At 49.2% G+C, this 13421-nt stretch overlaps 1 protein-coding gene and 1 long non-coding RNA gene across 9 annotated transcripts in view; both read right to left on the bottom strand.

The window, feature by feature from the left end:
* The window catches only part of DUSP22 (dual specificity phosphatase 22), a 71515-nt gene that overhangs the window by 44832 nt on the left and 13262 nt on the right, over positions 1 to 13421 (bottom strand). For all 8 annotated transcript variants that reach the window (XM_027128202.1, XM_027128199.1, XM_027128200.1 and 5 more), the window contains one exon: positions 10236 to 10318. Coding sequence is in view for 7 of the 8 variants with exons in the window: in XM_027128199.1 (XP_026984000.1) it covers positions 10236 to 10318 (83 nt within the window). In the remaining variant the exon portion in view is untranslated. The remainder of the gene's footprint in view (positions 1 to 10235; positions 10319 to 13421) is intronic.
* On the bottom strand, positions 900 to 8790 carry LOC113631644 (uncharacterized). Its single transcript, XR_003437462.1, has 2 exons — positions 3523 to 8790; positions 900 to 3323 (listed from the first exon to the last, which is right to left on the bottom strand). It is a non-coding gene; the product is annotated as an uncharacterized LOC113631644 (long non-coding RNA).

Here is a 13421-nt window from a genome sequence, read left to right as displayed (position 1 = left end):
CTGATTCTAAACCATCACTTGTGTCTGGCTCTCTTCCTCACTCTGGAGAGAGGCACAGAGGAATTTCTCTCCAACACAGGACTTTTCTAAAAAAGGAGATTTGATTCCACCTGTGAAGCACTGAGCGGCTGGAGGTGCTAACAAAGAAACGAGGCGTGTGTTGTCACCAGCACAGACCAGGCTGCAGAGGTGTCGCCCGGGGCTTTGGAGGGCCGGGCTCATGCGTGGGTACGCTGCCGGCTGGCCTCGCCTCTGTGCAGGAGGGTGCCCAGCCCCTCCTCCGCAAGGAGCTCAGCGTTTGGAATGTTGTCTGTGGTCCCTCTTGTGGGTTGCCAAGCAAATGAGTCCAGACTCCCTCCCTCCCAATGGGACGAGACCTCCCTACAGGCGAGTGGCCAACGCCGCAGATTCCACTGGGGCGCAATCCTCGGCACTTGAGGAGCTTTTTCTAAGCAGCATTCAAGGTCCCTCGGGCCTAACGTCACATCCTCCAGGTGGGGTCAGACCCCAGAAATGGTGTTTCGAGAATGAAGCAAACACTGACCCAGAGCAGGGCACTGCCCTGCGAGATAGCCAGTCCTGCGTGGGTGGGGTCAGGGTACGGACACGCACAGGTGGGATGCGGTAAAGGCCAGCGCGTGAGTCCATGACTCCTGCTTCTCCTGGGCGTGAGGAAGGGCGCGCTCTCCAAGGCAGGTACGTGTGGACGGTCAGATTGCACTGGATCTCCCCGGCGCGCGGGTCGCCGACATACCACAGTGCGGGGGTCCAACCTCCAGCACTACAGGGGAGGGGCGCCTTCCCTGCTCTGCTCTAAGACTGACTCCGCTCTGCTCAGTGCCCCAGGCCTTCCTTGAAGGGCAACACTTCACCGAGCCCTCCCTCCCAGACGCTGCCGCTGAAAGCAAGCCGACGGGCCATTTTTATTTTGACAGCTGCATCCTCTCGCAGTGGGCACAGAGGGGAGAACTGTGTGGGGAGGCCAGAGGTCCTTCATGGGGGTGGGCAGGACGTCAAGACAACTGGTTGAAACCACTGGTCTTGACGCCACTGCAAGTGCAGGGGTGGCAGCAGGAGAGGGTTCCAGCGTTAAAGTGGGGAAGTGTCAGGTTACAGGAACATGGGAGGGGGCGTGGGAGAAAGGCAAACACTTGGGAAGATCGTTCTTCGCCGTGAGTCGGGGTGTTCTACAAGGCCGTTTGAATTCAGTCCCTTTGGGTTGATCTGGGGATCTGTGAGTGTCTTCCACTTGGATTCCGTGGGGCTGGTCTGGTTACACAGGTAAGTTCAGGTCGGACCAGCTCCACCATCGCTAGGCCCTGAGGACGCTGAAGGCCAGTACGGTCGGCAACGACCTCTGAACTACTCTGGTTAGGAAGAGTTTCCAGGCCTGGAACGCTCAAGCCGAAGCCCAGGCTCCACTCTGTTGTCTGAGACGCCTCAGGTGATCGCACGAGTCGCAGCAGCGTCCCTCTGCAGCCACTGGGACAACGCGGGGTGGCCTCTCCTTTCTCTGGCTCTGGCAGTAGTTCTGTGGATGACGCTCCTTTAGTTGGGACAAAGTCTGGGAAGCCACCAAGCCTGTCCACAGTTGGCCCTCAAGAGGAGGGGCATCCCACCCCGAATGCAGACGCACCCGTGTCCTCTCCGCCAGCCAGCCTCCGCCCTCACCGCGGATTCAGTGATTTTCCCTTAGAAGAGAGAGCAGAGCGGCTGCAGATGCCCTGCTCAGTCACCGATGTTGGAACCACACCTGTGCTCCTCTCGTGGTGATAGCTGAGAGGAGAGAAACAATTTCTCACTCCAGACCCGGGGCCTCTGCCAGTCTCTGCCCTGGCACACACACAAACGTCCCGCAACATCCCAGGAGTCAGAGCACAGAGAGGGGAAGGCAGGGCCTCGGCTGCAGCAAGGCGACGGCACCAGCTGGTACTGTTGCTTCACCCCCAGCTCCTGGAGTCAGGTTGGGCCACTTCCCTTGCAGGTGTGGCAGGCACAGGGCCCACTGGCAGTGCCTACCTGGCAATGAATTACAGGAGCACCTGAAAATGGCAAATCTGCTTAGGGTTTTATAAGGTGCCCACAAGAATTCTATTTTGTCTGATAAGACTATTACCATGCCACCTTTCTTTTGGTTCATGTTTGCTGGAGACCTGTTTCCCATCCTTTGATTTCTAACCTTGCTGTGTCTCTTTGTGCAGATGACTCCTCTACTTCCTGGCGTCCCAGTCCAGCCCTCACGGTTTCTGACCAGGATTACCGTGAGAGCTTCCCAGCAGTTTCCTTGGTAACTGTCTCCCTCCCTCCATCCCATCCCCTAGTCAGAATCTTGGAAAGGAAATGTGAAGGAGTCACCTGACTTTGTTCATAAGTCTTTGCTGAGTCTCTGCTTCACACAAGACGAAGCTCAGACTCCTCGGCTTGACGAATAAACCTTTCCTAATCTTCCCGGCGCCTCTGCCTCTCCAGCCTGGCTCCTGGCGCTCCTGCCCCGCTGAGCCCTGTGCTCTGCACACCTGGTGCCCTGCACACACGCCCTCACCCAGCATCCATCCTCCGCTCCCCAGCAGACCCCCCTACCCTGGGGGGTCAGTCCACACTGCCCGCTCTGTGGCGAGGCCTGGCTGACCCAGCGGGGATGGTGCCCCAGGCCCCTCAGCTCTGACGTGCACTCGCAGCTCCGCACCGTTTAAGGATTTCTTGCCTGTCTCTTCTTAGTGTGGGGCCACAGCGTACTCCTCTTTGCATTTTATCCCCAATCCCTGCTACAAGGTAGGTGCTCAATTAACATTTGCTGAATCTGAAGGAGTAACTCCCAATTTAGCCAAAAGGAGAACTGAACGTGGCACCCCCCTCACCCCCCACGCTGACCACCCTCTCCACTCCGCAACCAGACGACATCCACACGTGTCCTCATTTCCCCCTTCCTGACCAGCCCGGAAGGGCTGGTCCTACGTGAGACACACCTCCCCACTGAAGCGGACATACCAGTCCTGCAAGGCTGCCTCAACACTCCTCTTCACAAAGTCTTCCCCAACCCCCAGTCCGTGGGCATGAGGACGTTGTATAAACAGACCAACTACCATCCAGCACTTACGGGCAATCCTGCCGCAGTGTGTCAGTGCATACTGCCATTCCAGCTGGAGCAGAGGGGAGAGACCATGTGTCACATGCTTCTCCTGAGACCTCGGTTTGGAAATCCTGGCAGATCCTGCCACTAGCATACTCCCCGTTGAGGACTCTGGGAGGGGTCTGAGCTAGGAGAGTCCCCTCCAGAAGCAGCGCTTGGCGCCCATGCACAGGACGCGATCGCACAGGGGCGTCTGCAGAAGAGAGAGGAGATGGAAGCTCAGCAGGAGATGCTCAAGAAACTGGGACTTGACTGAGAGGAAAAGTCTAGGAAGAAGAGTGTTTTGCAAAAGTCTTCAGTTACGTGGTGGAGGCTGGTCAGTAAGTGTGAGAACTAGAGAGCGCGCCCACACCAGGAGCTCCAGGGAGCCGGGCAAAGGGAAGTTAACACACCTCTTTCGCTCACAGACAAGAAGCACTGCTTTCCTGCCTGGAACCAACGCAGGCCTCGGCAGTTTCAGCCCCTCTGGCTCATCTGCGCTGGAATTCTGGCTTCAGAATTCCATTTGTCACAGAAGGCCAGCAGCCAGGGGAGCCGCCTTCTTCGCGCTTGACGGCCCACACACGGGGAACTCAGACACGGCTGGATTCGAGAAAGAGCGATTACTAGACAGTTTTCGATACCTACCATAATCATTTCTATTTGAGTCATTTCTATTTAAGTCTGGGGTTGGCTTCAAAGAAATTTGCCTCAACACATGAAAGCTGCAAACTTTTGGCCCAGGAGGTGCCGCCGATACTCAGAGACTTCACCGGAGAGATGGAAACAACTGTCAGCCTGAGAACGATCCCAGGTCGAACAACGATTTGCTTTCAAAGGCCCTGGACCTCATCAGCAGTTATGATAGTGTGGTGGTTTCTGTAATGCCAGTAGAGTAACAGAACTCATCCACACCGACCAATCTGACCAGGAAACCCTGCCCAGTGCTTCAAGCTGTATCACTAGGGGATCTGTGAATCCTAAAAGAGGATATAAACTCATTTAACTGAAACGTTCAAGTAGAAGTACAACATAACTGATATTGAAAATAAAATGTGCACAGTTGAGAGGTGTGTCATGGGCTTTCTTCTCCCTTTGAAGATTAAGATGACTAAAAGAGACGCTTTGCACCCGCTGACCCAGGAGGATGACAAGCATGCAGTGTGTCTGAGGCCACACGTTCACATGTGAATCCATGGGAAACATTGGTACCAAACACAGAACCCATTCCAGCCAAGCCTGGACACCCAAGTGCAATCTGCCTGTCACCACTCCAGACACCAAGTGTGGCCACCTGCTTACCTTCCTTCCCTACCTCTCTTCCTTCAAAATGATACTATGAAGATACTCCCACTGTGGAAAATAAATAGAGAAAAAAGTGAAACTCACCCTTTCCACCCTCTTCTCCTATCCTACTGCTCTTTACCATTCCCAGGAGTCTGATACGGTCCTTGCAAGCTCCTATCTGTACACTTACACACTTATTTATGTACACACAGGAATACATTATTGATATGCAATTTTACACAAAGGGGATCATATTGTGCATATTATTCTACAACTTGCTTCTTTTGCTTAGCAATCAACCTTTTCCAGTGCACACATGTAAGCCTTCCTCTCCTGTTGGAACTGCTGCAGTGTCTCTTTCACACAGGTGTGTCACCGCTGACAGGTGCCCTTCTGCCGGCTATGTGGGTTTGGCTCCAATGTTTTGCATTACAAACAGACCTGCAGTGAACCTCCCTGCCTACACCTGTGTGTACAGGACAAGGCATGTGGCTTCCAGCAATTCTCTTCCTCGTGCCAGGGGAAATGTGGCCAATAGCCCCTGTGACTTGAAGGTCATGGACAGGAGGGGCCTCAGAGTCCTAAGAGCTGAGCTGACATGGTCACCAGGTAGGCAGGAAGGCAGAGCTGGGTCTGCCTACGAAGCCTCCAGAGGAGGACAAGGTAACCAAGGTCTCCCTGATGAGTCAGAACACGGCCCCGGTGCCTGGAAAGTCCTCCCAGCCTTTCATGATCCGGCCACAAGCTCCCGAGATCCGAGAGGATGTCTCAGCCAACCTTCCCAACCTCGAGCTGCCCTGGCTGCGGCCAGTCTTCTTTTAATTGGTCGTCCACTGTCCGTGTCTTAGACTGTGCTTTCCTTGTAGGACCAGGCTTCCAACGCAGACCAAAGGCAGATGAAGCACCGTTGAGAGGTCAGCCAGAGAGTCACAGAAGAGTCACGTGGTTGCAGGAACTTAGCAAGAGGGAATTCTGAACTGGAGGCCACTCCAGCTGTGTATGGCAGAACATCTGCGCCTGCCCAGGCTTCCTGACAGTGGGGGGAGGGCAGTGAGGCTACGCTGCATTAACAGACCTCTGGCCTCACAGATCACTGGTGGTCAATATACCATTCTTGACACTGCTCTTCTTTCACACCCTGAAGTCAGCCACAAACGACCGAAGACGTGGCTTCTCACTTGGGAGTGGACCTTAAATGCACTCGGCTCTGAGTGTGTCAGCATCTGCAGAACCAGATCCAGGCCGAGTGCTGGGGAGCCCAGGAAGTCCAACGCGGCAGAAATCCACTGCCCGCAGTGGCCTGAGGCCAGCTGAGGAGCTAGGCCATCAGACGGAGGTCAGACGGCCATTTGACGGCCTGCAGGGTCTGTCACAGAGCACTCACAATTCAGGGCCCGACAAAGAGTGCAAACTATAAGTATTATAGGAAAAAGGGAAGAATTCCTGAGGTTGGAGGTCACTGGGAGTGTCCTTCTCAGAAAAGGAGCTGGGCCAAGGTCTGAGGGAGGGTAGGACTTGGGTGGGCAAAAGAAGGGTGGAAGAAAGAAGTGGACACAGAAGCACCGTTTCTCAAACTTCAAATGCCATTTCACACCTTGGACTGGGCTTGTTTTACATTTAGGAAGCCAACAAAAATTTTGAGGGTGAGAAACGGGGTGGGTCACCAGACAGAAATGCAGCAGGGGAACGAGGTCCCTACAGGAGCCCCTCAGGCTCTCAGCACCACTGTCCAAGCAGACTGGGCATCTCTTGGAGATACACACCTATATGTACAGACACATAAATAACAGTAAGTGGCAGAACCAGGAGAAGTGGTCAACTACACAGAAAACTAACAAAATTAAATCCTGAGTCTGGATAACTCAAGAAGATGTCTTTTGTGTTAAAGGAAATATAAAACAGAATCACCAGGAGTAAATGCTGGCCTATGAAAACATCCTATTCTTGAAAACAGAAACAAACGCTTAAATGGTCCAAAATACGAAAGTCACAACTTAAAATGGGAAGAATACGCAAGCTGAACTCAAGCTCAGAAAATCCTTGTGGCATCGTGCATGCAACGCCCTGATTTGAATATATGTATACAAATGATTTGTTTTCTATTTAACCCTAAAATGTAAATCACTTAAACATTAAATTGTTTCTGTTATTAGCCCAGAGAAGGAATGAGAATACTTTTTAAAGCATTTTTGTTAATAGTGAAAAATAGTTGTTTCCTGCAGGTGCTCTGGTTAAATACCCAACGCGAAAGATGAAACAAACTCTGAGATTTTTACATCAGAAAGATGGGCTTCTGGTTCTCTTTTCAGAGGAAGGGAGAAACCTTTCATTGCTCAATATTACTTCCTCAGCACCTACAAACAACACGGGGTTTCTGATCGAAAAAGCACTGTCTTTGTGACAGGAGTTTTCACCATGCCTCAAATCTGGAGCAACCAGTAGGCACTGAAAACACAGCCCACAAATAAAGAAACACTTTCAGCAAACGCAGGCCACTGCCCCACCCAGTCCTCAATGTGGAATCGGAGGAAGGGATTTTTCCCCCTTAGATGTCATGATTACAGATTTCGGCTTAATTCCTACTTGAAATTCATCTACATGGCAATGATTTCTCCCCCGGCTCCGCCATCTGCTAGCAGGTGACGGGGGCAGGCCGCCAGGTCTGGTTATGCTACAAAGGAACCAGGACACTGCTATCCTCAGGCTGGGTCCCCAGGATCCATGGGGGATGAGCAGGACCGATGTGATTCCGTGGAGTCAGGGCCCCACCAGAAGGCATATCCTGGTACTCTACCAGCCAGAGCGGTACCAACCAAATTTTCTAAATCCCCAGTTGTCTCCAAAGGCCCAGCCAAAAGCCCAGCACCGCAAATGCCTCCAGACTGACGTGGTAAAGGAGGACCCTTGTTCTCTGAGCGGTTCCTGCCCTGAGCCTGATGGTAATTATTAGTAACATGTATAAAAGAGTTACCGTGTGTATTTTGTTTTTTCACTGAGGGCTTCACCATGGCAGACACTGGCATCACTTTATCTCTAGCACCCGTCCCAGGGCCCTGCCTGCGGCAGGAGCTCAAGAGTAAACCATCCGCTCCCTGCCTTCAAATGGAAGAATTGTCTGGACAGGGGACTCGACGGTGTGAGGAAGGCATTCACAGAAAATAAAACAGAACAAAAATACTGCTAATTAAAAGTAAAGAAGAGCAAAACTCTGTGCTGGTGATGGTTTGGGGAAATAGGTATTTTGATATACTGCCAGTGGGGGTACAAATGGTACAACCTTTCCAAAGCTGATGTGCCAATATCTACTAGTACTGCTAGCAAAGTCAGAAGCATCAGTCATGCTAGAAGAGGACCAAGGCAGTGAAACATTCTGGGAAAATCTCTGGCCTGGGAGAGAAGATAGTAATTGGAGCCCTGGACCGCTTTCCCTCCACTGACCACCTCGCCACAGCGTTCAGAGGATAAGCAAACCTGATCTCATCCACCAGAGAAGCACCTACGGTGCCGTGCAGGGCAGCAAGGCTCACAGAACCCCCGCATGGATGTGACAGGACTGAAACCTTTCTATTTTGGATAGTAACTACCTCCCCACTTCCAGCCCAGCCCAGCCCAGCCCAGCCCAGGGCTGCCCAGAGAAGGTTAGGGCCTGTTCTATAAACATGCATGGCTTTGAAGATCTCAGAAAGGGCACGAGGTGCCAGCTCCCTTCTCTCCTATCTCTTATCCCTCCACCCTTTATCAGGGCCCTGAAACCACCTGCCCTCTCACCTCATTCCTGCCCTACTTCCATCCAAGGATCAGGGCCAGCAAAACATGGAGCTGCTGAAACATAAAATCTATCCATTAATTCCCTACCGACTGCAAACAAGTAACTTCCCTGACTCATCTCAGGCTGGGTGAAATTATGGCTTCTGGACCTGAGTTTGAAACTTAAGAGAGACAACTGCCTTCATGCATCAGGCAGAGGGCTACACAAAGGTCCGGAGCTTCTGGGGCCCTGGAGAGCGTCCTCGACCCCAACCACTCAAGGCAAGCACGCCCGATCAGATAACTTTTGACGCCTCAGTTTTCCCCACCTGTGCAATCAGAGAATTTATCGTTTTAATTTTTAAACTAAGAATATATTCATGAATTACTTGTGAAGTTAAAAATGAATAAAGTAAGAGGGGCAACGTTAAAGTATGTCATGCTATAAAACGAAGGTCTAACCCTTAATAAAATGAAATCACAGGAAAGTACTCACTATCAAGAGAGGTAATAAAAGCACCCAAAGGCTGAAACAGGATGTTGCCAAATAAAAGCAGTCCCGTGGGGAAAAGGCAGTAGATCTGGTACCTGGAGGCTCGGACCTGTTTCCCTCCACTGACCACATCACCCCAGGGTTCAGAGGATAAGCAAACCTGATCTCGTCCATCAGAGAAGCACCTCCAGTGTCGGGCAGGGCAGCAAGGCTCACAGAACTCCCGCAAGGAGGACGTTCTGTGAGCCTGAAGATCTGGTATCTGACGGAACGCACAGTGTGGACGGATTCCGGGGCCGTGTTCCTACCTGACAACGTGTTGTGCCGACCAGGGCACAAGGGTGCGAGGCAGCCTAGAGGGCGAGGGTGGGGAGGACATCTATGCAATTTATTAAAATAAAGGAAACCTCAAGCCTCCTCTTGTGATTTAAGAGGAAGTAAATCATGACCAGTTTACGTTTAACTTATCATCTAGGCCATAGCTTGGCTATATGTTTAATATAAACTACTGTTGATATATGAAAAATGGAGTAGTTATTTTCTAGGGAAATGTTAGGCTCCAGAAAAATGATGTTTTGTTGCTGTTGTTTCCAATAAAATCACGCTGCAGCACAAGTTATAGCACCTTAACAAAACCCATGAGCTAAAACAACAAAGGGAAGTGCAAGCTCAGAAATCTGGAGGAAGGAACAGAGGTTTGTTCACATCCCACCGTCCTCTGAATGGTGATGTCAGTAGAATCACTTATTACTCTATATCCTCATTTATTTGAAACTGACTGAAATCTGGCAGCTGTAATGGACAAGTAAAATAGATAAATTTGAAATAAACATATATTACCTACTCTCGCATAATATGAATTTAAGTGTAAACTGATTGAACTAGGATTACTTCTTTCAGAACAAGCCACACCTCCCTCTCCAATACCCAACCCTAAAATAGAAAAACACATCACAACCACACTCGCATTATTTTCTACAAAGAGGTAGTTTGGGCTCTGTCAAGGCTAATAAACAGAAATATATTTTGCTCCCAGCCAACAGCTCAAACCGTCCATTAGGGTAAAATTGAAGATGCTTTTGGAATTAGTGTGAAGGCAGACACACCCTGTTTACTCTAAAACCTAAAACACAACAACAGCTTCTGCACTGACAGTCTGCGCAGAGAAGCCCCGGAAAATCTCCAGGGACAATTTACCCTCCATTGCCTTTATTTCCTAGCAAATAATTGAGCTTAAATGGAAAAAATCAGGAAATGAGCAGCCCGAATTCTTCTGGATTCTAAAACGGGAGATAATTTTGAAAGGAACTAAAACAGGTTTTAAATGTCCTTAAGGTCCAAAGGGAAACGCAGCATCAGCTTGTCCTCTGGCATTCAGCCAAGAGAGCCAAGTAGCTAGCAGCGTAACAGAAGGACGATCAGGAAGAGAAGGCGTCCTCCCGCCACGTCACGGACCAGGCACAGACGTGGCCTGAGTGCAAGATTAACACGGCCGGTGACACAGGGGCACAGCGGTGCTGCAGAGAACATGGCTGCTTCGTCAGTGCCCCCTGGACCCAGGAGCACAGTGCAGACACGCGTGCACCTCAGTTCTCTCACCTCCAGTGCTGGCCTGGCGCTGTCGTGCACAGACAGAATGTGTGTCACCTGGTTCTTGCTCAACTGCTCTGCATCTCTGGCATCTGTCACAGAAGAAAGAGGAGGACATTTTAATGTTTTCTGCAAGTGAAGTACTCCTTAAGTTTAGCCGGCAAAAGAACACAAAATGACTTGCATGTTTCTCTCTTAAAAATTCATAACTGACTAGACCAGAATAATCTAGACTTAGGGAATCTAGGATTATTGCTTTTAGGTATTCTGCAGATAACTAAGTTTATTTCTGATTGGCACATCTTCTGTTAAAAAGTAGTCATATAAAACTTGAAATATATTTAGATTAATAAACTTTATAATCATGAGTGTTACTGTTTAGAGGGAGTCACTTTGTAGTTGACACTTGTTAAGTTGTAGACCCTTAGGTTAGTATTTTACGTGAAACATGTAATAGGAAAGATGTTTCAAATATTTTTTAACTACCTCTTAATGATTAGTAATCTAAGTTAAAATTAAATACAAAAAAGCAACTTACTATATAAGATATAGGAATCTGCCAGACTTATCAACCCTAATGTCAAACACCAGGGAATGGCTCCAGATGCAGATAAGACTGTGGTTTATAACATCTACATTCACTTTATGGCAAAACTAAAAATGGAACATTTTCTGGAAATTCCAAACAAAATAGTCCATAAGTTATAAGTTGGCTATTAAATTATCTGCATATGACACTAAGGAGACACCAAAATTACATTCCCTTCCAGTGATCATACGTGTAGAAGAAAGTTGGAATAAATCCCCTCAAGTTGGAACTTCTGCTAATCTACAAAACAGGGCCCAGCAAGAATCAAGGAGGTCCGCTTCCCCTCTGCCCCTGTTCTGGCCTGGGGCAAGCCTTTGAAAATGATAGAGGGTAAAATGGACTGAAAATCAAATGTTTAATTATGATGTTTCTGGAGAATATTAATGACATGGGAAAATGCTCAGGATACGGTATTAGCGGGGGAGAGGGGGAGCAGGTACCAAACTACAAATACAATATAAACTCAATTTGTTAAAACACATAAAGACAAACACATACAGTGGGGGAAAACTGCTCTAAGAAATTAGCCCAAACGGTGATAATCTTGACGAGGTGGAATTACAAGTGTTTTAATTTGTTTTTCTTTATAGTTTTTTTGTGTGTATTCAACACAGGTGGTTGTAGAAGTTTAACATGCCTATGAACTACCTGGGTTTTTTTTAGAAAGGCAGACTCCTGGGCTCCACCTTGGTTCAAGGTCTATGGCAGGGCTGGGAACCTGCATTTCTAATAAGCCTTGGTGATGAAGCAGAAACTAAGAAACACCATTCTAAACATTTTGCAATTAGCATGTAACATTTTTAGAGTCAAGAGAATGATCTTTAAAAGTAATTTTAAAACGTCGGTTTTACTTTAAAACTCTCTTAACTGCCGCAGCAACCCCAAGCGCCTCCACGTCCATCACAGAGGACCCGGCCCGGCAGACCCCCCGCCAGCTACGCCAAGCCGGGGCTTCAGTGAGTTTTGAATTCGGCGGGAACTCAAATTATTTAGGGTCCCACAGGCAGGCAGACCCCACGTGTTCACCGAGGTGTGGTTTTCCAGTCCCCACCAGTACGTGCATTTTAGACAAGCGGTGAAACAAGGTCAAGCTGGAGCTGCTGGCGCCCAGACAAGGCGGGGCAGCGAGGCGTTCGGAGCAGCTGGGCGGGGTCTCCCCGCAAGGCACTCCAGGCCAGGCTCTTCCAGATTCTGACTCCACCCAGGACTTGAATTTTAAAGACTGTTTAAATATACGTGTTTTCCTTTTTTAAAAAACAGTGTTACTGAGATAATTCACATACCATAAAATTCACCTTTTAAAGCGTACAATGCAATGGGTTTTAGTATATTCAGAATTGCTTAACCATCACCACAATCTAACTTCAGAGTATTTTCATCACCCCATAAATATGCTTTTGTAACACAGGTTAAGATAAACAACAACAAAAAAGGTGGTTTGGGGATAAAATTGTTTTCGAATACAACCACCCTTGATACCACAGATGAGAAAACTGACTGTTGGGCCCCAGAGAAAACAGAAGTGACTCCTGGGGACGCTCGTGCCCCTTCTGCTCTGCGCTCCTTTCTACTCTCTTGCAGCGCCATCCGTCCGCATGCATACGCCACCTTCGGATTACTCTTTCCCATAAGCACAGGCTCTGTCCACCCATTTACGTGCATGAGTGCTCAGCCAACACTATTGGAATGATGACATTTATTCTTCAGGACTACATGTTATTGGTGGATGGCTGTCTAGAGCCATGGGCACCGTGGTAACGGTGTGAATGCAGCTGGAAGGTCGGCCGTGGGGTCATCAGCTAGCCCACATGCACGTGCACAAGCTCTCCCCGAGCACGAAATCTTTGGAGAACTTAGTCCTTTGCTGCTCAAACCGAGGTCTGGCAAGCAGCAGCCTGGCACCATCTGTGAGCGTGATGGAAACTGTTGGCAGGAGTATTGAATTTGGTTGGTATTTATTACAATTTCTGATTTGTAAAAATATTCACCCAGCAATTCTACTTCCAAGAATTTATCTTAAATTCTGTTGTTTTCAAAAACAAAGACATTCCCCTCTCCCCATGAAAGCGTTAATAATAATTCACTAAATAACCATAAAGATGTTCATGCATTCTAGCACCACTCCCCTACCTGCCACAAAGCACTGCTGCTTTTTCAGAACTACAGAGCTTACTAATTTAGGAACTCCAGGACTATTTTTAACATGTTCTAGCAGCAATTAGCAGCTGTCAGCTCACTGTGCTGAATTCTCTTTGAGGCCGGTTAGCTGCCCTCGGAGCCCAGGGGGAAAAAGAAATGAACATCATGCAGAGAAGTCATTGAGACTGTTTTAACAATCGATGTGAACCTGAGCTCACAGATTTAAGCAACCAGAAAACAGACAGGAGTGTGTTCTTGTTTGTCTGGGGAGCGAGGCGTGGTGAGGAGGGCCCTCGCCACCAAAACAGGAGGCTTGTTTCTGCACACGTCCTGGGCCAAGTCCATGGATGACGCACAGTCCATCCCCAGCGTGAGGGAGACCGGGCTCTCCATCACACACACTCAAACGCCTCACAAGGTGGGGACCAGCCCCTCCCCTCCGCATGCACTTTGCTCCGTGGGTTGCT

Source organism: Aethalodelphis obliquidens, unplaced genomic scaffold (assembly GCF_003676395.1).
Source record: "Aethalodelphis obliquidens isolate GAN/ISIS:26980383/991018 unplaced genomic scaffold, ASM367639v1 scaffold34, whole genome shotgun sequence".
NCBI lineage: Eukaryota > Metazoa > Chordata > Mammalia > Artiodactyla > Delphinidae > Aethalodelphis > Aethalodelphis obliquidens.
Note: the sequence above shows the minus strand (reverse complement) of the source record. Positions and strands in the feature narration are given on the sequence as shown.